This window comes from Oncorhynchus nerka, linkage group LG13 (assembly GCF_034236695.1).
Source record: "Oncorhynchus nerka isolate Pitt River linkage group LG13, Oner_Uvic_2.0, whole genome shotgun sequence".
NCBI classification, from domain to species: Eukaryota; Metazoa; Chordata; class Actinopteri; order Salmoniformes; family Salmonidae; genus Oncorhynchus; species Oncorhynchus nerka.
In genome coordinates this window covers 24,561,558-24,588,922 of record NC_088408.1, presented here as the reverse complement: position 1 = coordinate 24,588,922, position 27,365 = coordinate 24,561,558, and the positions used below count along the sequence as shown (strand labels likewise).

Below are 27,365 nucleotides of genomic sequence, written 5' to 3'. Positions count from 1 at the left end.
TTCTTAAATGTTTCATACACTTTCAATTCAATTGAAAAAGGCTTAACAGTACCTATGTTGAAAAACAAGAAAAATCCAATCATGGTCATATTTAAGTATTTATTGATATTGGTCAGTACATGAAAAGGATGGAAGTCAGAATAATGAATTCAACAAGGTACATTGCGTAGAAACTACACAAGTCAAACTGAAACATTTTGCTATGGATGGAAACTTACAAACTGAATTTAAAACAAAAACACAGGTCAACATCTAAAAGATGAAATCCTTGAACACTGCAAAGCTCCTAAAGTGAACTGTGGTTTGACTTTTATTGAACATGAATACACCACCAGATGTGTGACAATTTGAGTTTGTCATAAGTTCAAAAGAAGAATGTTATGGGTTCAAATAAACAAGAGATGGAAGAAAAATAATATCTATCTTGAATCATACAAAAAACTAAATTCAAATCTACATATATTTCACATAATGTTCCGGTTTAGTAATGCAATTATTTTCTTTAAGTTGTGGCAGAGGTATCACGATAGGAAAGGGGGGGAGGAATACACTAATTCTGGACAACATTACTGTTACCGACTATGTGTTCATTGTTTTTGTTTGGGTCTCATATAAAAAGAAAAATACAGTGTTATTATAAAGTACATTACAAAACTGCGCCCCCGTTTGAGTCCAGGCCGTTCTGAGCGTGCCGCAACCCAGCAGTCCTGTTGCCCTTGACGACTGGAACAGCCTTTTCCTCATGGGGGTCGGTGTTGGAGTCTGTGTCATTCGAGTGCTGCGTCAGGGACGTCTCGCTGCCAGTAGGGGAGTCCACACTCTCGTACCCTGCACTCAGCTGGCTCCCGAAACCCCCTGCACCGTCACTAGTCAGGCCCCCCGCCGCCTCTGAGTGGTTGGAGAGTTTAGTCTCGCCCTCGCTGGAAACCATGGGAGACGGAGGAAAGTCTTCCTCTGTGCTGCTGACCTCACGGTACAGGCTAGGGGTGGCTGCTGCGCCCCTCTGGGAGGACGAACTACAGTTGCTAGGTCCGTTGGAGACCCTCTCGCAGTCTTTCCCTGGCTGGACGGAGGGGGTGAAGGTCTGCTCGGCCTGGCTGGGGGGCTCGGCAGAGGAGCTGGAGGGTGAAGTCCTGCTGGGCCCTGCCCCAACAGAGGCAGCCTGAGCTGGGTTCTGGGAGAGCTGCAGACGGGTCTCCCTAAGCTGCTGCTGGAGGACCAGGATGGTGCTCTGCATGCCCTCTACCTCCTCATCCAGCTGGATGATGAAATCGTTCAACTCTGGGAGGGACAGAAACAGACAACAGACGAAGCCACTGGTCAGAAAACAGGGAGATGGAACACAGTCAGGATCAAGACAAAGAGCCCCAGTTAAATGTTGGCAAACAGTTATATTCTTTTGCCAGGGGGAGAATACATTTGGTTTAATTTAATATTAGAAACATGTCTAAGAAACGCTGTAACAAAGTTCCTGCATCTGAATGTACTGGTCTGCTGAATACATGTGGAGGAGAATACAGCTCCTCCAATGCAGAGGTTACAGACCACACTTTAATGTAGCACAGTTTAATAACCAGGGGAGCTACAAAGCACCCATGGGTCTTCGCTGTGCTGAAATGTTACATTTCAAGCTTAACCTTTATGGCAAAGTAGAAATGCAGATGCTATTTGACTGTAGATGGAGGTGGGCTATTGTGTTCTCACCATCCTGGCTGCTCTTCAGCTCCTCACTGTACTTCTTCTGCAAGGCCAGCTCTGCCTCCAGCTGGGCGATACGTCCTTGAGACAGCTGCCTCCCCAGCTCCTGGTTCTCCTGGATCAGCATCCGGCACTTGGCCATGAGTTTCTTCCCCGTCTGGCTGCAAGGTAGACAGGCCTCAAATCACAAAATGAACCAGGGCCCAGCCAAACACCGCCCACAGGCAAGGACAGGGACAGCCCAATCAGTCCAGTGACCCAACCAGGTGTTGTTCAAGGTTGTCATTTTTGCAGTCATGAGCCACAGATGATCAAATTAGACAGTTGTTAAGCGTTACAGGATCCACATGTAGATCAGATGTACACCTGCCCGACTGCAAATAAGAAGACCTGGAACACCACCATCCCATCCACTAACACTATGAATTTGGTCCATCCATACAGCAAGTTTCCATTTCCAAAAAGAGTACAGTTGAAGATACCAGAGACAGTTTTGGGCTCAGCAAAGGATACCAGTAAAGTCCCCATAGATGATAAAACAGCAACATTCTTATAAATTAGCATACAGTACCTTTACCTTTTGAGTACCCCTATGCACATTCTACTACTAGAAGCAGGCCTACACTGCCCACCAGGATGAATGACCCACCAAGTTAAAGTACCCAATTTCAGCAACCATACTTTTGGTTTCTACACGCCCAATTGTACTTTCAACAGCAAACGTCACCATCAAAAATCCCAGTCTGTCACAACCAACGAGTTAGTCAGCACTTTGGTCAAGGTCACCGGAGATATAAATGTAGTTAGCATGACAAAACATTATTTCTTCTATAGTACTTAGGGCTTAGACAGACCAATAGCGTTTGCTGGCTGAGAATACTTAGCACCTCAACGCAATTTGCGAACAGAGTGCACACCGATTTTACATGTAGAATCAGGTGAAAAATGTTTGTCAGTCAGACATCTACAGCGGGCGGTCCCTAAAACACAGTGCGCTGAACGATCAGCAGACGAACGCTACATCCACATTTGATGCGAGCCTTTAGCAGAAACTGAAGGAGCAGCCGATTGAGGATTATAACACACACAATCTTGTTACTTTGGATGCTACCTGAATAGTTCAAGGGCTATCAACTATTTTTGTTTGCCATTAGCAAATGTAATGTTACTTCCTCTGAATCATACCTCATCAATGCTTCTTCAGCAACCACACCTCAGATCCTTGCAATTTTACCAGTCGTTCCCACCCAACCTCAATCTTTACTTTTGAACTCTTTATCCAATACAAGGCATTATACATTACCGGAACAATAATTCAAAGCACATCAATGGATATTGCAAAGAAAAAAGCTTATACTCATGTGCATTATTTTCTTTTGGGGGGGGGGGGCTCTTGTAATTTTAACTGTACGAGTGTTGTAACTAGCCTATATTGATGGCCAGATATCCAAGGCTGGATATAGGCTGTTTACCTAGTTGTGCTGTTGTTTGAAATTGAAAAATAAATCAATTAATTGCAGACTGCCCATAGATTACTATGACAAATTCATATCATCCCTAGAATGTTAACTGGAATTGAACCCCCCCACCCCAAACACAAAAAAAAGTTCAAAAAGGTAATTGGCTAGGGGGGGGAAAAGTGAGGTGAACAACAAATCACACAAATAACAATATATTGCACTGAATAAATACAGTACCAGTCAAAAGTTTGGACACACCTACTCAATCAAGTTTTTTAAAAAATTTTATACATTGTACATAAAACACATATGGAATCATGTAGTAACCAAAAGTGTTAAAACAAAATATATTTTAGATTCTTCAAAGTAGCCAAAGTAGTGTGCAAAGCTGTCATCAAGGCAAAGGGTGGCTACTTTGAAGAATCTCAAAATATAACATACATACTGATTTGTTTAACAATTTTTTGGTTACTACATGATTCCATTTGTGTTATTTCATAGTTTTGATGTCTTCACTATTATTCTACAATGTAGAAAATAGTACAAATAAAGAAAAACCCTGGAATGAGTAGGTGTGTCCAAACTTTTGACTGGTACTGTACATTCTCATGAAGTTGTAACATTACTTGTTTCACACATTTGTAATCACCATGAGAAAATAACACTCAAGCACCAACTGCAGTTGTGTATAGGTTTTAGAAAAAACAGTTCGGAATCATCGTAGCCTACCAGTTATTTTTTCAAGGGCACCAAATCTAACAGAGCAAATGGCTCTGTTGACACACTGCAGCGAGCGCAAGAGCACATCAGAGAACCAAAAGAGGAAAGTAAATGAAACCGCAGCATATGAAACTCACAAAATAAAACATGTAAATACACTCTACCAGTATGCGGGCTCATGATCAGACATAGGCGATCGGACCCTCGCTCGCCCACGCCTCAACCATAGTCACTTCTGGACTAAGGATCTGGCTCCTCCCCCAGATTCTTAAACATTATACTGGCCCCTCCTTCCAAAGTCTTACATCTTATTCTAGAGCTTTCCCCACAGTATTTTCATTGTATTCTACAATCTGTCCAAGAGTCTTAGAGTCTCAGGAGCACTAGCGGGTACGAGTGAGCTGTTTTCCACTGTTAAAATGTCTTTAGCTAGCGGGGCATTGTCTTTCAAATGTTCAATTGGTGATTTAGGCTAGGGGTGCTCTCCCTGCTCCGGCAGATTGCTCAAGACTGCCTCATTCTCCACCATAACCCCACATTTAATAAGGCAACTGTCTGACTTCGGCTGAGGGGGCAGGGCATATTCGTCTCGGACGTGACCACCTCTTCAGGAACAGTTCCGACTCCTTCAGGGCCCCTGGACGGTGAGATAGAGCTGAAACAAGTGTCACCTGACCATACTGTCTTTTTCATTCAGTTTAGATTATGTGATATGTAGGTGGGGGACAGTACAAGAGTACACAAAACATGGATGCCAGTTTTTTTGTGTGTTTGGGTTTGAGTTTTTGGTCAAGTTTGAGTCTTGTGGTGAGTACAGCATTTCTCAGCCTTGCCCCCCCCCACCATGATTCCTGCATGCCTGCAGTGGGGGTGGGGGGTGTGAGGATGTCTTGGCTTTTTTTTTTGGGGGGGGGGAAAGAGTTATTTTGATCGTCTTTACCTATCTGGTGTAAATTTCCAGGCACTCAGTTCATTTTGGGCCTGCTCCAGTTTGTCTTTAGTCTGTTCCAGTTCGCCCTTCATTTTGAGGAAAAATAAGTTTATGGCCGGGTCTACCATGGACGACCGCAGTTGGGCTGCACTGGGCTGCTGGACTTGCTTGAGGTACTGGATCTGGGTCTGCAGGTTGAAAAAGAGACAGGTGTCAATAAAAGGCACAAGCACAAACTCCATTTAGAAAATCCATCCTTAGGTTTGTACAAGTTCCCAATAAAATTACATTGACTGAATTTACAAAAGAGCAGGGGTGAAAGTAGATGTAATTTCTTACCGGTACGGGACACCCACACAATTTTTTTTAAATAACAAAAATGACAGGGTATCCTAATCTGCCAACACTGACAAACAGATAAAGAAAAACAATGTCCGATCCATATGATTGGCCTACCAAAAAATGGGAGACAAATACAATATGACGTCCATCTAACCTGGAGGAGGAAATTGTCCAAAAACAAACAAGTGGCACTGACGCATGGATAAAGACAGTGAACGTGCACACTCACCGGGGATATGACCAATGTTCTCCGCTGGTACCAATAAGATGGCTACTGTTCGCTCAATTAAGCTTAAGAATTTTAATAACTTTAAAAAACCCAGATTGGAGTCTTTTCATTGTCATATCTTTACAGCAACAGCCATTTTAAATATTGTGATGCTTGACTGGTTTTCTGCTTTTCACTCAACAATTTGGTATTTGCAGCACACGCTGCCCAACTGCGGGCCCTTCCAACTGTAGGCTATGCAAAACAAATGAGAAAACAACAACCTAATGATCCTCTGTGGCGAAATCCTGCTTTCTGATGTAGTAGCCTATTCTGAATGATTTTATTTATTTCTGTATAGACAGGAGTAAGCTTTTAGGATATAATTCTGGCAATTTCATTCAATTCACTTTAGGGGAAGCTTCCCCTAGCCTATGCCTTTTAATGTGGCATAAATAACAAGTCATTATGTTTTCACCGGATTGTCAAACAACCACTTAAGGCACTCCTGTAGGTTACCCACGTACATCCCTTTCTTACATACTGATTTTAGCATCCAAACCCCAGCAGTGCAGCCGCAATTTGACAAATGGAAAGAGACATCAGTCACAAAACACCAGTAGTAAAAATACTTTAAAGTACTAAAGTCGTATCTGTACTTTACTACTTATAATTTGGTCAACTTTGCTTGACTACATTTCTAGTCAAATTAGGTACTTTTTACTCCTTATATTTTCCCTGACTCCCAACAGTACTCATTACATTTTGAATGCGTAGCAGGACCCGAAAATTGTCTAATTCACACACTTATCACGAGAACATCCCTGGTCATCCCTACTGCCTCTGACTTGGCAGACTCACTAAACACAAATGCGTTGTTTGTAAATTATGTCTTGAGTGTTGAAGTGTGCCCCTGGCTATCATAAATTTAAAAAAGAAAATTGTGCCGTCTGGTTTGCTTAATATAAGGAATTTTAAATGATTTATACTTGTACTTTTAGGACTTAAGTATATTTTAGCGATTATATTTACTTTTGATACTTAAGTACATTTTAAATAAAAAACTTTTATACTTTTACTCCAGTAGTATTTTACTGGGTGACTTTCACTTGAGTCATGACAATTGGCTACTTTTTCCACCACTGCAAAACACCTACGTGTATTGTAATGACATTCTGCAATTGTCATTACGCCTACACTTGTAGCCTGAATAGATGCATCCACTGTTGTCCGCTTGCCTTGGTCACAGCTACTGATCAGCCCGCAATGTCCACAAGCGTCTCAGCCACTCATCTCCGCCTTGGCAAAATGTAAGCATTCTCCTCAAACCACAACACAATTTGGAGCGTATACCACCCGGTTTCCAGTCAATTCACTGTTTCATGTGGCGGACATGCAGTAGTGTCAAATAATGGTGTAGTAGTCTATAGTTTTTTGGGGCATGTTGTATTAAATTGTGATAAGCTCATGTTTTACCGGTACGGCGTACCCCCACTATTTATTTTACCGGTACGGCATACCCCCACTATTTATTTTACCGGTACGGCGTACCCACACTATTTATTTTACCGGTACGGCGTACCCTCACTATTTATTTTACCGGTACGGCGTACCCCCACTATTTATTTTACCGGTACGGCGTACCCCCACTATTTATTTTACCGGTACGGCGTACCCTCACTATTTATTTTACCGGTACGGCGTACCCCCACTATTTATTTTACTGGTACGGCGTACCCACACTATTTATTTTACCGGTACGCCACTATTTATTTTACCGGTACGGCGTACCCACACTATTTATTTTACCGGTACGGCGTACCCACACTATTTATTTTACCGGTACGGCGTACCCACACTATTTATTTTACCGGTACGGAGTACCCACATTTATTTTACCAGAATGCAGTATCGGACCACCTTACTTTCACCCCTGCATAAGAGACAATGAATGTGGCTCCTAACAGAGCTATAACATCACAGTGGCCATTACCATAGCTGAAAACAATATCATGCTTACACAATACTCATATACCTTTGTAAATCATTACTGAAAAATGCTTGACTTCAAGACACCTTGTTAGACTAGTTTAAAAGACAGCTTTGGATTGATTACTGGACTCATCTTGTGCACCATATCGCTTAGATGTGTGCATTGTTAGATACTACTGCACTGTTGGAGCTAGAAACACAAGCATTTCGCTACACAAGCTACAACATCTGCTAAATATGTGTATGTGACCAATAAAATTTGATCTGTTCAACTTAACATTTTATGTACCCAACTGGTCGAGTCAGTTTGATTGACCTCAGTCGATGGACAAAATGGTTGGCATATGCTGCTGTAAAGCTGTTGGGTGAGCAACTGTTCTGTCAGTCAGAGAGAGGGCTTTGCCAAGGCGTCACATTGTTCATATACTGTATATCTTTCTATATTTAAAGCTTAAACTAGCAGTGAACCAATTTGACTGGAGCGAAGAGCGAGTTTTCCAATGGCCTTCTCGCCCACTTAAAATGCCGCTCTCTTCACAAGCTCAAGACATGCCCGTCCCAACATGCATTTGTAGGCCACTTGTGTGCTGCTATAGCCCCTTGCCTAAGCTACTGTCATGGAGTTAGCTAAATATTTTCATAAAGAAACCGATAAAAACACCAGTGCAAAATCAAGGTGACTTTCAAGGATGGAGGACCAAGTGAGGGAGTGTGGCGATATAGTGTTCACAACTAAAGAATCATTGTGAAAAAGTCACTACGTTCACATGATAAGAGAAAGGAACAGGGTGGGTAAGCTAGCTGTGTCATTGTAGCAACAGTAAACAAAAATAATCTGTTCATTTTTGTTCTATTATCTATACAATAGGCCATCATTGATTTTGGCCCAATAGGCCTGACATATTACCTCTTTCAAGGAGCTTTCCATTTTAGCTAAAAACGTTTAGGCCTATCTATATATTAAAAAATAAACATCTGCATCCCTGCCCAGCCTTGCCCGAAGGGTGTTTGCACCTCCAGTGGCTCTGCAAGCTCAGAGTGCTTACTCCGCTGCTGGCCTGCTCTTCTTTGAAGGCTTTAACCTTGATATAACAGGCTAATAATCTCACCTCAATAATACATTTGTTCCTTCGCTCCTGACCTATTTAGTGTTTATAAGCTGTTTATTACGACATATAGCCTATTTGAAATGTTGAGCACTTCTTACAGTCAACTTTCATGTTAATTAAAATACTTGTCATTCAAATCATATGGTTTGGTTTTAATCCTTCAAAACCAGATGGTAGGTCCAGGTAGTCACAACAATAGATGAGTGTTGGTTAAATGGTCATTTGAATGAATGGAGCAAATTTGGAGCGGTAGTTTTTTACCTGTAAGCGAGGAGAGGTTTTTAGCAGTACCCCATAATGACAAAGAAACAGGTTACAAATGTTTGCATATTTATAAAACAATACACTGAAATATCACATTTACATAACTATTCAGACCCTTTACTCAGTACTTTGTTGTAGCACCTTTGGCAACGATTACAACCTCAAGTCTTCTTGGAAATTACACTACAAGCTTAGTACACCTGTATTTGGGGAGTTTCTTCCATTCTTCTCTGCAGATCCTCTCAAACTCTGTCAGGTTGGATGGGGAGCGTTGCTGCATAGCTATTTTCAGGTCTCTCCAGATATGTTCAAATCGGGTTCAGGTCTGGGCTCTGGCTGGGCCCATCAAACACATTCAGAGACTTGTCCCGAAGCCACTCCTGTGTTGTCTTGGCTGTGTGCTTAGGGGCGTTGTCCTCTTGGAAGGTGAGCCGTCACCCCAGTCTGAGGTCCTAAGTGCTCTGGAGCAGGTTTTCATCAAGGATCTCTGTACTTTTCTCCGTTCATCTTTCCCTCGATCCTGACTAGTCTCCCAGTCCCTGAAAAACATCCACACAGCATGATTCTGCCACCACCATGCATCACCGTAGGGATGGTGACAGGTTTCCTCCAGACGTGACACTTGGCATTCAGGCTAAAGAGTTAAATCAGACCAGAGAATCTTGTTTCTCATGGTCAGAGTCCTTTAGTTGCCTTTTGGTGAACTCCAAGCGGGCTGTCATGTGCCTTTACTGAGGAGTGGCTTCCGTCTTGCCACGACCATAAAAGGCCTGATTGGTGGAGTGCTGCAGAGATGGTTGTCCTTCTGGAAGTTTCTCCCATCTCCAGAGAAACTCTGTCAGTGACCATTGGGTTCTTGGTCACCTCCCTGACCAAGACCCTTCTCCACAGATTGCTCAGTTTGGCTGGGTGGCCAGCTCTAGGAAGAGTCTGTTTAAGAATGATGGAGGCCACTGTGCTCTTGGGGACCTTCAATGCTCCAGACATTTTTTGGGACCCTTCCCCAGATCGGTACCTTGACACAATCCTGTCTCGGAGCTCTATGGACAATTCCTTCAACCTCATGGCTTGGTTTTTGCTCTGACATGCACTGTCAACTGGGGGAGCTTATATAGACAGGTGTGTGCCTTTCAAATTATGTCCAATCAATTGAATTTACCACAGGTGGACTCCAATCAAGTAGTAGAAACATCTCAAGGATGATCAATGGAAACAGGATATACATGAGCTCAATTTCAAGTCTCATATCAAGGCATTTGTCTTTTATTTTTAAATACATTTGCAAAAATGTCTAAAAACCTGTTTCACTTTGTCATTATGGGATATTGTGTGTAGATTGATGAGGATTTTTTAAAATACATTTTTGAATAAGGCTTTAACGTATTAAAATGTGGAAAAAGTAAAGGGATCTGATTACTTTGAGAATGCATTGCATGGTGGAGGCATGCATGAACGTGTAAATGGAGGGCCAAGGGGAAGGACTACATATCCTGCAGTCTGCTCATTTGGGAAAACAGCAGGACGTATTGCAGTGGGGTACGTACTGTACACTCTTGCATTTCCTGCTCCTTAGTGGCGAGCCGCATGACCAGGATGTTCTCCCTGCGTGACGCCTCCTGCTGCTGCTGCTTCAGCTTCTCCTCAGACTCCTTCAGCCCTGTCACATCATTCGCTGAAACAGTGAAAGGACAGATATAACGGTTAACCTCACCATCATGTCAGCTGAAAAGGAGCCAAGTTTTATATTTTAACTTTATTTAACTAGGTAAGCTAGTTGAGAACAAGTTCTCATTTACAACTGCGACCTGGCCAAGATAAAGCAAAGAGGTGCGACACAAACAACAGTGTAACATGGAATAAACAAGCGTACAGTCAATAACACAATAGAGAAGTCTATATACAGTGTGCAAATGGCATGAGGTAGGCAATAAATAGGCCATAGTAGCAAAGTAATTACAATTTAGCAGATTAACACGAGTTATAGATGAGCAGATGATGGTGTGTAAGTAGTGATACTGGTGTGCAAAAGAGAAGCAAAGTAAAAAAATAAAATAAAAATATGGGGGTGAGGTAGGTAGATTGGGTGGGCTATGTACAGCTGCAGCGATCGGTTAGCTGCTCAGATTGCTGATCTTTAAAGTTAGTGAGGGAAATGTAAGTCTCCAGCTTCAACGATTTTTGCAATTCGTTCCAGTCACTGGCAGCAGAGAACTGGAAGGAAAGGCGGCCAATTGAGGTGTTGGCTTTGGGGATGACCAGTGAGATATACCTGCTGGAGCGTGTGCTACGGGTGGGTGTTGTTATCGTGACCAGTGAGCTGAGATAAGGCGGAGATTTACCTAGCATAGACTTGTAGATGACCTGGAGCCAGTTGGTCTGGCGATGAATATGTAGCAAGGGCCAGCCGACTAGAGCATACAGGTCGCAGTGGTGGGTGGTATGAGGCGCTTTGGTAACAAAACGGATGGATAGTCAGTAGGGGATAGTCAGTGGGCATAGTAGTCGGTAGGATAGTCAGTTTTACTAGGGTACGTTTGGCGGTGTGAGTGAAGGCGCTTTGTTGCGAAATAGAAAGCCGATTCTAGATTTGATTTTGGATTGGAGATTTTTGATATGAGTCTGGAAGGAGAGTTTACAGTCTAGCCAGACACATAGGTATTTGTAGTTGTCCACGTATTCTAGGTCAGAACCGTCCAGAGTAGTGATGCTAGTCGGGCGGGCGGCTGCGGGCAGCGAACGGATGAAAAGCATGCATTTGGTTTTGCTACCGTTTAAGAGCAGTTGGAGGCCACGGAAGGAGTGTTGTATGGCATTGAAGTTCGTCTGGAGGTTAGTTAACACAGTGTCCAAAGAAGGGCCAGATGTATACAGAATGGTGTCGTCTGCATAGGTGGATCAAGGAATCACCCGTAGCAAGAGCGACATTGTTGATATATGGGGGCGGCAGTGTAGCCTAGTGATTAGAGTGTTGGACTAGTAAACGAAAGGTTGCAAGTTCAAATCCCCGAGCTGACAAGGTACAAATCTGTCGTTCTGCCCCTGAACAGGCAGTTAACCCACTGTTCCTAGGCCGTCATTGAAAATAAGAATTTGTTCTCAACTGACTTGCCTAGTTAAATAAAGGTAAAAAAAATATATATACAGAGAAAAGAGTCGGCCCAAGAATAGAACCCTGTGGTACCCCCATAGAGACTGCTAGAGGTCCGGACAACAGGCCCTCCGATTTGACACACTGAACTCTATCTGCGAAATAGTTGGTGAACCAGGCGAGGCAGTCATTTGAGAAACCAAGGCTATTGAGTGTGCCAATAAGAATACGGTGATTGACAGAGTCAAAAGCCTTGGCCAGGTCGATGAAGATGGCTGCACAGTACTGTCTTTTATCGATGGTGGTTATGATATCGTTTAGTACCTTGAGCATGGCTGAGGTGCACCCGTGACCGGCTCGGAAACCGGATTGCACAGCGGAGAAGCTACAGTAGGATTCGAAATGATCAGTGATCTGTTTATTAACTTGGCTTTCAAAGACTTTAGAAAGGCAGGGCAGCATGGATATAGGTCTGTAACAGTTTGGGTCTAGAGTGTCACCCCCTTTGAAGAGGGGTATGAACACGGCAGCTTTCCAATCTTTAGGGATCTCGGACGAAATGAGAGGTTGACTGGTAATAGGGGTTGAAACAATGGCGGCGGATTATTTTAGAAAGAGAGGCTCCAGATTGTCTAGCCCAGCTGATTTGTACAGGTCCAGGTTTTGCAGCTCTTTCAGAACATCAGTTATCTGGATTTGGGTTAAGGAGACGCTCGGGAGGCTCGGGCAAGTAGCTGCGAGGGGTGCGGAGCTGTTGGCCGGGGTTGGGGTAGCCAGGAGGAAAGCATGGCCAGCCGTAGAGAAATGCTTATTGAAATGTTCGATTATCATGGATTTATCGGTGGTGACCGTGTCGCCTAGCCTCAGTGCAGTGGGCAGCTGGGAGGAGGTGCTCTTGTTCTCCATGGACTTTAAAGTGTCCCAAAACTTTTTGGAGTTAGAGCTACAGGATGCAAATTTCTGTTTGAAAAAGCTAGCCTTTGCGTTCCTGACTTCCCTAAACAGTTGCATATCCGGGAGACTATTCGATGCTATTGCTGTCCGCCACAGGATGTTTTTGTGCTGATCAAGGGCAGTCAGGACTGGAGTGAACCAAGGGCTATATCTGTTCTTAGTCCTACATTTTTTGAAAGGGGCATGCTTATTTAAGATGGTGAGGAAAGCACTTTTAAAGAACGACCAGGCATCCTCTCCTGACCCCTCCTGTCTCAGCCTCCAGTATTTATGCTGCAGTAGTTTGTGTCGGGGGGGGCTAGTGTCGGGGGTCACATATCTGGAGTCCTTCTCCTGTCTTATCCGGTGTCCTGTGTGAATTTGAGTATGCTCTCTCTAATTTTCTCTCTCTCTCTCTTTCTTTCTCTCTCTCGGGGGACCTGAGCCCTCGGACCATGCCTCAGGACTACCTGACATGATGACTCCTTGCCTCCCAGTCCACCTGGCCGCGCTGCTGCTCCAGTTTCAACTGTTCTGCCTGTGATTATTATTATTTGACCATGCTGGTCATTTATGAACATTTGAACATCTTGGCCATGTTGTTATAATCTCCACCCAGCACAGCCAGAAGAGGACTGGCCACCCCACATAGCCTGGTTCCTCTCTAGGTGTCTTTCTAGGGAGTTTTTCCTAGCCACCGTGCTTCTACACCTGCATTGCTTGCTGTTTGGGGTTTTAGGCTGAGTTTCTGTACAGCACTTTGAGATATCAGCTGATGTATGAAGGGCTATATAACTAAATTTGATTCGATAATTTGATTTACTGACGGGACGAGGTCAATATCCTTCCAGGATACTTGGGCCAGGCCAATTAGAAAGGCCTGCTCGCAGATGTGTTTTAGGGAGCGTTTGACAGTGATGAGGGCTGATCTTTTGACCGCGGACCCATAGCGAATGCAGGCAATGATCGCTGAGATCCTCATTGAAAACAGCAGAGGTGTATTTGGAGGGCAAGTTGGTCAGGATAACATCTATGAGGGTGCCCATGTTTCTGGATTTAGGGTTGTACCTAGTGGTTTCCTTGATACCATAACAAAAATAAACTTCAATAGTGTGGATTTGTACCCCCCAAAGTTTGGTATCGAATGATGACTTGATGAAATGTTGGAGTAGGCCTACATTTGTGGATCACTTACAATTCAGATCAGCATATTTCACCTCCAGGACCTGGACATAGGCTTCATGTTGTTTCCACCTAAAGGACAAATAATAAACATGAACACATTGATAGGCCGGACACATTACATTTTTAACAATGCTTTTATCGGACAAAAACTAGTTCATTGCATCCTCTGTGGAGCCCAGTTTCATAATATTACCATATGCCCCAGCTGCCTGCCGTAGTTTTGAAGTAATCACACACAAAAAACAGGCCTTATTTTAGGACATTTTTCACCCTGCCAGCTCCTATTAGTGCTATTGAGCACCGTGGCACTAACTCCCTTTCAGAACGTTCTATTCCCAGCTTATGTTTTATTTTTATTTCACCTTTATTTAACCAGGTAGGCTAGTTGAGAACAAATTCTCATTTGCAACTGCGCCCTGGCCAAGATAAAGCAAAGCGACACATACAACACAGTTATACACGGAATAAACAAACATAGTCAATAATACTGTAGAAAAAGTCTATATACAGTATGTGCAAATGCGGTAGGATAAGGGAGGTAAGGCAATAAATAGGCCATGGTGGCGAAGTAATTACAATATAGCAATTAAACACTGGAATGGTAGATGTGCAGAAGATGAATGCGCAAGTACAGACACTGGGGTGCAAAGGAGCAAGATAAATAAATACAGTATGGGGATGAGGTAGTTGGATGGGCTATGTACAGGTGCAGTGATCTGTGAGCTGCTCTGACAGCTGATGCTTAAATCTAGTGAGGGAGAGGAGTCTCTAGCTTCAGTGATTTTTGCAGTTCGTTCCAGTCATTGGCAGCAGAGAACTGGAAGGAAAGGCGGCTAAAGGAAGGCTTTGAGGGTGACCAGTGAGATATACCTCACAATGCCTGCTTTGCCATTGTTGGCAATGGAGAGCCGCCCACAGTGTTTGTAGTTAAAAGGTAAGCAATAAAAAAAATTACTCAACTGAGGTAAATATAGGTATGTCTGTCTATTTCGCAAAATATCTCACAATGTGTATATTTAGATTTTTTATAATTATAACCATTTTAAATCATGAGTATCTCCTCTTTCTAATTATGTAAGGCTAGGCAGTGTATTCCGTTGTCATCAAACGCTAGACCAGAAATAGTTAGAAGTTGACATTTCCCCCCCTACTTACTCGTTATGCAGACAAAAGCACACTTGGCACCATCGAGGTGCAGATGTTACTTTCTACACAAGTTGTTATTTTTCAGTTTCATCCAAAGAACAGATTGTAGTTGTGCCACTTCGACAAAATTGAATTATATGCATCACTCCAGCCAAAACAGGCTCTGCGAACGATCGATTCCATTCATTTGCTATGGGCTCGCGCTAGTGTTCCAGTTTAACCAACGTTATTTTGCCATTTTCAGCCTTAGGTGAATTTTAACTTGTTCCATTGTCCTGCTTAACAATGAACACACTTGTCCTCACATCCAAACAGAATTGTCCCATCCTCCATCTACAGCAGTGTTATCCATTTACCTCACACACAGTTCCTCTCGGGTCAGGGTCTTCATGTCAGATTCACTGAGGCGAACCTGAATGAGGAAGATGGGAATACTCTAGTCAGCAAGTAGAAGTCTTTAGCTGCATAACATGATCAATACTGAGACACTTGGTTTCCTAATAGTCTCTCTCTCACCTTCTTTGGAAGGGGTTCCTCATTCGTCATGCTGAACTCTGAAAGGAAAGTGAAAGCAGTAGCAATTAATTCAGTGGAAGCTTCAAAAGCAAGACGTTCGGTTCAATAATGATACTTGAGTTCGAATGAACTGCTAGTTACAGCAGATCTTGCAAATATTCGGACAACTTTCTTTTCGCAGTTCCTTTGAGGCGCACACCTCTACCGCACGGTGGGTTGGCAGTTTCACTTTCAGTGTGGACATGATTAGCAAGCTAGTTAAGTTAGCTACTGCTACCATATAATACACCAACTAACTAGGTACAGTTGTTAGCAAGTTGAAATAATAAAAATATCTGAATTTGCATATGCCTGTATGATGCATTATTTGCTTGCTTTAGCTCTAACGTTAGCCGTCATGTATCAATGTTAAGTTTTGTGGATTTTCACTACTGTTAACGTTAGCTGGCTGATCTCTTAATGTTACCGTTAGCTACTTCAAGGTTACCTAACTAAAAACCACCATTCTATTACAACTGTTAATATGTAGCTGTGTCATTTTAAAGTATCGAGTTAGCAGGGTAAATATGCAATGGCTATCCAACTGTTAGCTAAAAGTAGCTAGCTAGCTTAACGTTAACGGAATAACGAGCATGTTAAAAAATATATATATACAATTAACACCTCGCATTGACCAGCGTCACGTTACGAGCCACTTTTGAATTCAGTCTACAAGGAAGTGTTTCCTATTTTTAATTATGACCTCAAATAAATGTCAATATGCATCGGCTTAAATGATGTTTTCCCCCCAAAATGTTCAGCTAGCTAATTACCTGTGGTCGGTTCTTTGCTAGCTATATTTTCCGTTTCTTGTTGTCACAAAATGGCGGAGAAAGACGACTCCTATCCCCGTCCACAAATGAACATTCCTTTTTCCTTTCGCGCAAAACCCTGCTGCGAATGAACACTTACGCGTTTGCTTTAATATTCGAAACCCAAATGTATTGAACGCCCACCTACCTATATGCAATTTACAATCCGAATTTGCTAATTTCTGAGTTAAGGGCTGCCAACTTTTGAAAATGGAGTAGCTTTGGAGTGTGATTTCACATCGTAAATGGCTCCACCCTTAACCAGGGGCCACTCACCCCCTCCTGAACAATCTGTTTTAAAGCAAATGTCCTGCAATTCTACATATTTTCACATGGTTTAGGCCCATGACCAGGGTTGAATAAACATGTTAAAACATCACAGGTCAAGTGTGATGATTCTTTTAAAGTTGAATACATACTCGACGACTTGGTGAAGTTAATTCTAGATTATTTGGGCATGACATTTCGTTTTTGCTAACTGGGGGACATTTAATTACATGTTTTTTGGTTAGAAAATGTTAATATTAATTGCTGGTGACAGTGCTAACCATAGAATGGATTGCAGTCTTTCATTGTCCATAAGAAACCAACATGTAAATATGTAATTCATTTGGGTAAACTATCCCTTTAAAATCTGACCATAGAAAATCCTGCCTAGAGGTACAGTAGTTCTCCAAGAGGGTAGGCCACCCAGGCGCTCACCACTGATCTGTTTCCCAAATACTGGGGGTTTGAATATGTTCATGTGACAAATTACCCCACATTCAAGAAAAATCAAATGAATACCTTGCCATCATCTTACTCCATAGTCAAGATATTTTGCATTTATGCCTATCGTTTCTGTTTAGCAGCTTGTGGACAGTACTAAAATGACAAAACAGGATATTTGAGGAAAGGGGCACTTCAATATAGCCTAATCTCATTTTATGACGTAGCATATATTCAACACTGTCCATACATTTTTACAAAAAATGCATAGCCTTCATTTAACTTTTTACATGTATTTTTTAAATGTATTTTCAAAGACACAAGTAGGCATATCAGATTTTTTTTAAACAAATTACACCAGCAAAATTGGTAAGAAGGGAAACAATAGAGACGGAGGTGTGGGTCATGAAAGAAGATGGCGGACAAGGAAAAAAGGAAGAAAATGGTACATAATTATGAATAAAAATGGAACCTTCTGGAAACTCTAGTGAAGGAGAAAGGAGGAGAAAATGTGAATATGTTTTGATGGAATATTTTATTTATTTAACTATGCAAGTCAGTTAAGAACAAATTCTTATTTACAATGACAGCCTAGGAACAGTGGGTTAACTGCCTTGTTCAGGAGCAGAACGACAGATTTTTACCTTGTCAGCTCGGGGATTCAATCTAGCAACCTTTCAGTTACTGGCCAAACGCTCTAACCACTAGGCTAAATGCCGCCCCAGGTGGAAGTCAGTAAAGAATAAATTCTTATTTACAATGACGGCCTACCGGGGAACAGTGTATTGTTCAGGGGCAGAACGACAGCTTGGGGATTCAATCCAGCAACCTTTCGGTTACTGGCCCAACGCTCTAACCACTAGGCTAAATGCCGCCCCAGGTGGAAGTCAGTTAAGAATAAATTCTTATTTACAATGACGGCCTACCGGGGAACAGTGCATTGTTCAGGGGCAGAACGACAGCTTGGGGATTCAATCCCCAATGACCGCCGAAAAGGAGCTGGTTGTACTGTAGAGGGAAGCGGTGTGGCGAGGTGGGTTGGCATCAAGTGCAAAAAGAGGGGTACGTGCTGTAATAGCTCAGAGATGGAACCTGACGAGAGTATGGATGTATTGCCTGCGGTGAGGACAGCCAAGTTTGTGCCTCGTCCCGAGGATGAAAAGGATGATTCTGACCCAGTGAGAGTGAGGTTTATGGAGATAATGGATCCTTGCATTTTGTGTCAGGTTGGGTGGAGAAGAGGTTGGGGAATGTTGAGTTGGTGAGAGTAACTCTGAGTGGATTGGTGATGATTTATTTTGTTTCTTCAGTCCAGAGGGAGTGGGCGCTCAGGATCACACGATTAGGGACAATAAATGTGGCATGGATTGCTCTCCGGAGAAAGGTGCTGTGGAAAGGAGTGATCACGGGGTGGCATTAAGTGTTGAGGAGGATCAGTTGAAATTGAAATTTAATTCCCGGTGTCTGTGATGTCAACAGTTTGTTGTGATGGAGATCCGGGTGGAGAGCGCGGGGAAACAGAGAAGGTATTGTCCATCCTGCTGAGTTTTGATGTAGAATCGCTGCCCGACAAGGTCAAGTTAGGAAATGTAAGTTATCCCATGAGAGCTTTTGTTCCGTAAATACTACGATATTTTAGGTGTCAAGTTTATGGACATGTTGTAGCAGTGTGTAGGAGGGAGATTCCTAGATGTGAGAAGTGTGCAGAAGGGCATGAGACGAAGGAATATGTAGTATTGGTGGAGAAAATGGTGTGTGTTTAGTTGTGGGGGTGCCCATAGGGCTGGAGATCGCCAGGGTTAGAGTAGTACAGAAAGGGTTGTATGCTGAAGCAGTGAAGAGAAGGGTAGAGGAAGATGGGTACAGGGTGAGGAATACTGAGAGGATTCCTGAGTAGGCAGAGACCAAGAGAGAGTGATGGGAAGAATATGTGCTTAGAGAGAGGGCTAATTGTTGGCAGAGCAATTTGTATTTTTCCCAATTTTGTATTACCACATCAATAATTTAATGTAGGTAGGCCGTGATTGGCCTCACACATCAGTACAGTAGGTGGCGGTGCATGCACTTAAATTGGATGCGATCTGCCATCAAAATCCCAAAGAAGAAGAATCTGCCCGGTTTAAAGTGGGGTGGCAGAAAAATTATGGATCTCCCTTGTGAAGCTGCTTTGGCAATGCTTGCGATGTAGAATTGTTGGCGCATTAGAAGTTCTTGCTATTAGAATTCGCCACAGGACAATGAGAGATATTTCACCGAATATGGTAGTGAGAGGAAGCCCACTGGCCGACAGTGGGAGAAGATGGAACGATATGGATTTTGGCCGACGTTCTTCACATTTTCTAACCGACAAAACATTTGATTTCAATAGCAAGAACAATATGTTATGAACAGAGTGGACTAAGCTTTGTAGATTTACCCTTTAAATCGCGTTCTTTAGAAGAAGTGCAAATGCGAATTGAGTTATTGCACACGCGCTCTTCACATAGGTGAGGTTCACTCTGTTTGTTCCAATTGGAAACGACAGGCTGTGGTCTATCTTGGTTTAGTTATACAAATCTTTGGTATGGATATGGCGTCGCAGCAGCGCATCAAAGCTCTCTGCTCACAACCCTACAGTGCTGAAGAAGGGCTGGACGACTTCACATCAAATAGTATGTTAACATACTATCAGAGATGCTAGGCTAGCTCACTGTCACCTCAGAATCACATCAATTACTATCCATGCAAACATGTTTTGAACTAACCAGATAGCGTTTCAACATTTTCAGAAAACGGGGGAACTTCGCATGATTCACTACTTTATTCTTTATGTGCCTATGCCATCAGCCAGGTAGCTGGAATGTTAGATGTGTTTAAGTATCATTTGAAAGCTGGAATAAAAGTACATTACACAGTATTTAAAAAAATATATATGTAAACCAGTTATTGCCACGAGTTCACATGTAAAATTCTATTATGGACTAGTTTGGTAAGTAAACGTGAAAAATGCAACTTGGGTAAAGACAAAAAGGCCAAGCCAAACAAAAAGTGCTTGCTTGCTTGGTGGGCAAAACAATGAAAAAACGCCATCTGCTGGAGAGAGACAGATTTTCCCCGAATTGGGCCTCTCTTTGGTCAAACTCATTCCACAAAGGGCTGAGTGTCTGCTGGTTTTAATTGAAAGCAAAAACTAGTAGACACTAGGCCCTCCATGGAATGAGTTTGAAACCCCTGCTGTGTACCGTCTCGTCCTCACCCATCTGGAAAGGAAATGGGTGGAACTATAATCTTTGCGGGGCGGCATTTAGCCTAGTGGTTAGAGTGTTGGGCCAGTAACCAAAAGGTTGCTGGATCAAATCTGAGCTGACAAGGTAAAAATCTGTTGTTCTGCTCCTGAACAAGGCAGTTAACCCACTGTTCCCTGGTAGGCTGTCATTGTAAATAAGAAATTGTTCTTGCCTAGTTAAATGCCTCTTGCCTACTTTACCCAAGTAACTATATCTATTGTTTTTATTTTTTTGTTGTTGTGTGATTTGGACTAATCCCCTCTACAACACGGAACTCCACTAATCTACTGACGGAACGCAAGAGGTGGCTAACAACAGACCTCCATCCTATGCTAGCTTGCTACCGATGTCCTGGCTAGCTGTCTAAATCGCCGTGACCCCCAAACCAACCTCTCCACTCCCTGGACCCTTTTGATCACTCGACTAAGGATGCCTCTCCTTAATGTCAATATGTCTTGTCCATTGCTGTTCTGGTTAGTGTTTATTGGCTTATTTCACTGTAGAGCCTCTAGTCCTGCTCACTATACCTTATCCAACTTATTAGTTCCACCACCCACACATGCAATGACATCTCCTGGTTTCAATGATGTTTCTAGAGACAATATCTCTCTCTTCATCACTCAATACCTAGGTTTACCTCCACTGTACTCACATCCTACCATACCTTTGTCTGTACATTATACCTTGATGCTATTTTATCGCCCCCAGAAACCTCCTTTTACTCTCTGTTCCAGACGTTCTAGACGACCAATTCTTATTGCTTTTAGCCGTACCCTTATTCTTCTCCTCCTATGTTCCTCTGGCGATGTAGAGGTGAATCCAGGCCCTGCAGTGCCTAGCTCCACTCCTATTCCCCAGGCACTCTCTTTTGATGACTTCTGACCCCTCCTGTCTCAGCCTCCAGTATTTATGCTGCATTAGTTTATGTGTCGGGGGGCTAGGGTCAGTTTGTTATATCTGGAGTACTTCTCCTGTCCTATTCGGTGTCCTGTGTGAATCTAAGTGTGCGTTCTCTAATTCTCTCCTTCTCTCTTTCTTTCTCTCTCTCGGAGGACCTGAGCCCTAGGACCATGCCCCAGGACTACCTGACATGATGACTCCTTGCTGTCCCCAGTCCACCTGGCCATGCTGCTGCTCCAGTTTCAACTGGCCTGGGCCCTAGGACCATGTCCCAGGACTACCTGACATGATGACTCCTTGCTGTCCCCAGTCCACCTGGCCATGCTGCTGCTCCAGTTTCAACTGTTCTGCCTTACTATTATTCAACCATGCTGGTCATTTATGAACATTTGAACATCTTGGCCACGTTCTGTTATAATCTCCACCCGGCACAGCCAGAAGAGGACTGGCCACCCCACATATGCTCTCTCTAATTCTCTCTTTCTTTCTCTCTCTCTCGGAGGACCTGAGCCCTAGGACCGTGCCCCAGGACTACCTGACATGATGACTCCTTGCTGTCCCCAGTCCACCTGACTGTGCTGCTGCTCCAGTTTCAACTGTTCTGCCTTATTATTATTCGACCATGCTGGTCATTTATGAACATTTGAACATCTTGGTCATGTTCTGTTATAATCTCTACCCGGCACAGCCAGAAGAGGACTGGCCACCCCACATAGCCTGGTTCCTCTCTAGGTTTCTTCCTAGGTTTTGGCCTTTCTAGGGAGTTTTTCCTAGCCACCGTGCTTTTACACCTGCATTGTTTGCTGTTTGGGGTTTTAGGCTGGGTTTCTGTACAGCACTTTGAGATATCAGCTGATGTACGAAGGGCTATATAAATAAATTTGATTTGATTTGATTTGATTCTGTAACCGTAATAGCCTTGGTTTCATGCATGTTAACATTAGAAGCCTCCTCCCTAAGTTTGTTCTTTTCACTGCTTTAGCACACTCTGCCAACCCGGATGTTCTAGCTGTGTCTGAATCCTGGCTTAGGAAGACCACCAAAAATTCAGAAATTTTAATTCCAAACTACAACATTTTCAGACAAGATAGAACTGCCAAAGGGGGCGGTGTTGCAATCTACTGCAAAGATAGCCTGCAGAGTTCTGTCCTACTATCCAGGTCTGTACCCAAACAATTTGAACTTCTACTTTTAAAAATCCACCTCTCTAAAAACAAGTCTCTCACCGTTGCCGCCTGCTATAGACCACCCTCTGCTCCCAGCTGTGCTCTGGACACCATATGTGAACTGATTGCCCCCCATCTATCTTCAGAGCTCGTGCTGCTAGGCGACCTAAACTGGAACATGCTTAACACCCCAGCCATCCTACAATCTAAACTTGATGCCCTCAATCTCACACAAATTATCAATGAACCTACCAGGTACCCCCAAAGCCTTAAACACGGGCACCCTCATAGATATCATCCTAACCAACTTCCCCTCTAAATACACCTCTGCTGTCTTCAACCAAGATCTCAGCGATCACTGCCTCATTGCCTGCATCCGTAATGGGTCAGCGGTCAAACAACCTCCACTCATCACTGTAAAACGCTCCCTGAAACACTTCAGCGAGCAGGCCTTTCTAATCGACCTGGCCGGGGTGTCCTGGAAGGATATTGATCTCATCCCGTCAGTAGAGGATGCCTGGATATTTTTTAAAAATGCCTTCCTAACAATCTTAAATAAACATGCCCCATTCAAGAAAATTAGAACCAGGAACAGATATAGCCCTTGGTTCTCCCCAGACCTGACTGCCCTTAACCAACACAAAAACATCCTATGGCGTTCTGCATTAGCATCGAACAGCCCCGTGATATGCAGCTGTTCAGGGAAGCTAGAAACCGTTATACACAGGCAGTTAGAAAAGCCAAGGCTAGCTTTTTCAAGCAGAAATTTGCTTCCTGCAACACTAACTCTAAAAAGTTCTGGGACACTGTAAAGTCCATGGAGAATAAGAACACCTCCTCCCAGCTGCCCACTGCACTGAAGATAGGAAACACTGTCACCACTGATAAATCCACCATAATTGAGAATTTCAATAAGCATTTTTCTACGGCTGGCCATGCTTTCCACCTGGCAACTCCTACCCCGGTCAACAGCACTGCACCCCCAACAGCAACTCGCCCAAGCCTTCCCCATTTCTCCTTCTCCCAAATCCATTCAGCTGAAGTTCTGAAAGAGCTGAAAAATCTGGACCCCTACAAATCAGCCGGGCTAGACAATCTGGACCCTTTCTTTCTAAAATTATCTGCCGAAATTGTTGCCACCCCTATTACTAGCCTGTTCAACCTCTCTTTCGTGTCATCTGAGATTCCCAAAGATTGGAAAGCAGCTGCGGTCATCCCCCTCTTCAAAGGGGGGGACACTTTTGACCCAAACTGCTACAGACCTATATCTATCCTACCATGCCTTTCTAAGGTCTTCGAAAGCCAAGTCAACAAACAGATTACCGACCATTTCGAATCTCACCATACCTTCTCTGCTATGCAATCTGGTTTCAGAGCTGGTCATGGGTGCACCTCAGCCACGCTCAAGGTCCTAAACAATATCTTAACCGCCATCGATAAGAAACATTACTGTGCAGCCGTATTCATTGATCTGGCCAAGGCTTTCGACTCTGTCAACCACCACATCCTCATCGGCAGACTCGACAGCCTTGGTTTCTCAAATGATTGCCTCGCCTGGTTCACCAACTACTTCTCTGATAGAGTTCAGTGTGTCAAATCGGAGGGTCTGCTGTCCGGACCTCTGGCAGTCTCTATGGGGGTGCCACAGGGTTCAATTCTTGGACCGACTCTCTTCTCTGTATACATCAATGAGGTCGCTCTTGCTGCTGGTGAGTCTCTGATCCACCTCTACGCAGACGACACCATTCTGTATACTTCCGGCCCTTCTTTGGACACTGTGTTAACAACCCTCCAGGCAAGCTTCAATGCCATACAACTCTCCTTCCGTGGCCTCCAATTGCTCTTAAATACAAGTAAAACTAAATGCATGCTCTTCAACCGATCGCTACCTGCACCTACCCGCCTGTCCAACATCACTACTCTGGACGGCTCTGACTTAGAATACGTGGACAACTACAAATACTTAGGTGTCTGGTTAGACTGTAAACTCTCCTTCCAGACCCATATCAAACATCTCCAATCCAAAGTTAAATCTAGAATTGGCTTCCTATTTCGCAACAAAGCATCCTTCACTCATGCTGCCAAACATACCCTTGTAAAATTGACCATCCTACCAATCCTCGACTTTGGCGATGTCATTTACAAAATAGCCTCCGATACCCTACTCAACAAATTGGATGCAGTCTATCACAGTGCTATCCGTTTTGTCACCAAAGCCCCATATACTACCCACCATTGCGACCTGTACGCTCTCGTTGGCTGGCCCTCGCTTCATACTCGTCGCCAAACCCACTGGCTCCATGTCATCTACAAGACCCTGCTAGGTAAAGTCCCCCTTATCTCAGCTCGCTGGTCACCATAGCATCTCCCACCTGTAGCACACGCTCCAGCAGGTATATCTCTCTAGTCACCCCCAAAACCAATTCTTTCTTTGGCCGCCTCTCCTTCCAGTTCTCTGCTGCCAATGACTGGAACGAACTACAAAATCTCTTAAATTGGAAACACTTATCTCCCTCACTAGCTTTAAGCACCAACTGTCAGAGCATCTTACAGATTACTGCACCTGTACATAGCCCACCTATAATTTAGCCCAAACAACTACCTCTTTCCCAACTGTATTTAATTTATTTATTTATTTTGCTCCTTTGCACCCCATTATTTTTATTTCTACTTTGCACATTCTTCCATTGCAATACTACCATTCCAGTGTTTTACTTGCTATATTGTATTTACTTTGCCACCATGGCCTTTTTTGCCTTTACCTCCCTTCTCACCTAATTTGCTCACATTGTATATAGACTTGTTTTTTTTTTTTTTTTTTTACTGTATTATTGACTGTATGTTTGTTTTACTCCATGTGTAACTCTGTGTCGTTGTATGTGTCGAACTGCTTTGCTTTATCTTGGCCAGGTCGCAATTGTAAATGAGAACTTGTTCTCAACTTGCTTACCTGGTTAAATAAAGGTAAAATAAAAAAAATAAAAATAAAGGTTTAAAAAAAACTATGATATATTTAAACGATCAGGGGGTGTTATACCACTGCTAAGGGCTGTTCTTGCGTGCAACGCAGATGCCTGAACACAGCCCTTAGCTGTGGTATATTGGCCATATATCACAAACCCCTGAGATGCCGTATAAACTGTTTCCCAACGTAATTAGAGCAGTAAAAATACATGTTTTGTCATTCTCGTGGTATACGGTCTGATTTACCACGGCTGCCAGCCAATCAGCGTTCAGGGATTGAACCACCCAGTTTCTAATTGTATTTTGTATTTCAAACGTTGTGTGAATCCCGGTTTCAACTGTATCAGGCAGTTGTATCCCTTTTGTTACGGGCTTTGAGCTGGTTCGTGACGAAACACACTGAGTGTTCACGTCCCAAAATATACACATTTCACCTAACATGACCATTGCGGACATGATGTATGGTGGGTGCAACATTCTACAGGCCACAATCAACAGCCTGATCAACTCTATGAGAAGGAGATGTGTTACGCTGCATGAGGCAAATGGTGGTCACACCAGATACTGACTGGTTTTCTGATCCACGCCCCTATTTTTTTAATCCCCTTTGGTCACAGATACCTTATCTGTATTCCCAGTTATGTGTTATCCATAGATTAGGGCTTAATGAAATCATTTCAATTGACTGATTTCCTTATGAATTATAACTCAATAAAATCGTGGAAATTGTTGTGTACATTTTTTTTTCTCAGTGTAATAACCATATGGATGTCTGGCCTGTTCAAATACTTTGAAGCTGCATCATTATTTTACTTAAAGTCATTTTTTTCTCCCCAGGTTTGGTCCCTCTGCTGGGTATTGATGTATGGGAACATGTCTACTATCGCCAGTACAAGAACGTCCAACCCGACTACGTCAAAGCCATCTGCATCCAGTCTGCCAAAAATTAGACTATTCCCCCTCAGAACACACACACTAGCACTTCATCTTTGCCCCAAAACCTTATCCCCTCAGACCTTAACTCCCTTAATGGCTTACAAAATATATTCATAACTCAAATGAAGATGGCTTTCACATACGGTACCATGTAGGTGTCATATGTCCAGAGAGCATTTTTAGTCTGCAAAGCTTTTTGTCTGACTGTGCTGCACCAATATTAGGCAAATGTGTTTGATGTAATATGATCAAATATTTAATTTGAGTTGTATCTGCTTGTTGTTTTTGTTTAAAGGTCAGTGTAACTCACTTACATGTAGTGTCTAGGTTGCAGGTAGCCTAGCGGTTAGTGTTGGGCCAGTAACCAAAATGTTAGTTTGAATCCACGAGCCGACAAGGTGAAAAATCTGTCGATCTGCTCTTGAGCAAGGCACTTAACCCTAATTGCTCAAGGGTTGCTGTCAATGGCTGATCCCTGGAAGTGACCCCACTCTCCAAGGCTGTCTCAGGGACAGTTAGGATATGCTAAAAATACATTTCCATTACCCACTTATACGTGCAGTGAAACAAGACACATTCAAGCACCCCCTATTTGAACTTTAATACCACCATAATTAATCAGCATACACAATGTCACACTACAAATATTCCGCAAGATTGATAGCCACTGTCCTGATGTTGAAAGGTGTGACCAAAAGCCACAAATGAAAACAATTGATCAAAGAATATTGAGAGCTATAGAGTATATCTGATGGTCAGGGAAGTGGAGTTGCTTATTGTTTTAATTTAAACTCAGACATCCACACACACCAGGTCTGGGGAAACGCCTCTTGGCTTTTGAAAAGTCCATAATGATTGATATTCACTGGCAAGAAAGTTTGTTCGGAAACCATTTTCATATTCTACTGAAGGAAATCCTATCCAAGCCATATGGATACAATGAACTTTTTATTAATCATAAACTATAGAATCCCTAATTTCA

General features: G+C 43.1%; 1 protein-coding gene, 2 long non-coding RNA genes and 1 other non-coding gene across 6 annotated transcripts; 2 read left to right on the top strand and 2 right to left on the bottom strand.

The window, feature by feature from the left end:
- Positions 1-85: 85 nt before the first annotated feature.
- On the bottom strand, positions 86-16,696 carry LOC115139307 (pre-mRNA-splicing regulator WTAP-like). 3 transcript variants are annotated; one of them, XM_029676523.2, is made up of 8 exons: positions 16,405-16,696; positions 15,593-15,630; positions 15,433-15,488; positions 13,941-13,999; positions 10,269-10,396; positions 4,819-4,997; positions 1,705-1,859; positions 86-1,281 (listed from the first exon to the last, which is right to left on the bottom strand). In XM_029676523.2, the coding sequence occupies exons 2-8, from the start codon at positions 15,620-15,622 to the stop codon at positions 647-649; spliced, it is 1,242 nt and encodes a 413-aa protein (XP_029532383.1). In that variant the 5' UTR covers positions 15,623-15,630; positions 16,405-16,696; the 3' UTR covers positions 86-646. The 3 variants fall into 3 exon arrangements, with proteins under 3 accessions (XP_029532383.1, XP_029532384.1, XP_029532382.1); XM_029676524.2 differs by having other exon boundaries at positions 16,592-16,694; XM_029676522.2 differs by lacking the exon at positions 16,405-16,696 and adding an exon at positions 16,256-16,363.
- On the bottom strand, positions 1,480-1,614 carry LOC115140723 (small nucleolar RNA SNORA22). Its single transcript, XR_003865272.1, has one exon. It is a non-coding gene; the product is annotated as a small nucleolar RNA SNORA22 (small nucleolar RNA).
- Positions 15,545-27,365, top strand: LOC115139320 (uncharacterized). Its single transcript, XR_010465540.1, has 3 exons — positions 15,545-15,803; positions 18,631-18,740; positions 26,285-27,365. It is a non-coding gene; the product is annotated as an uncharacterized LOC115139320 (long non-coding RNA).
- LOC135574673 (uncharacterized) lies at positions 18,749-22,231 on the top strand. Its single transcript, XR_010465539.1, has 3 exons — positions 18,749-19,802; positions 20,720-20,890; positions 21,470-22,231. It is a non-coding gene; the product is annotated as an uncharacterized LOC135574673 (long non-coding RNA).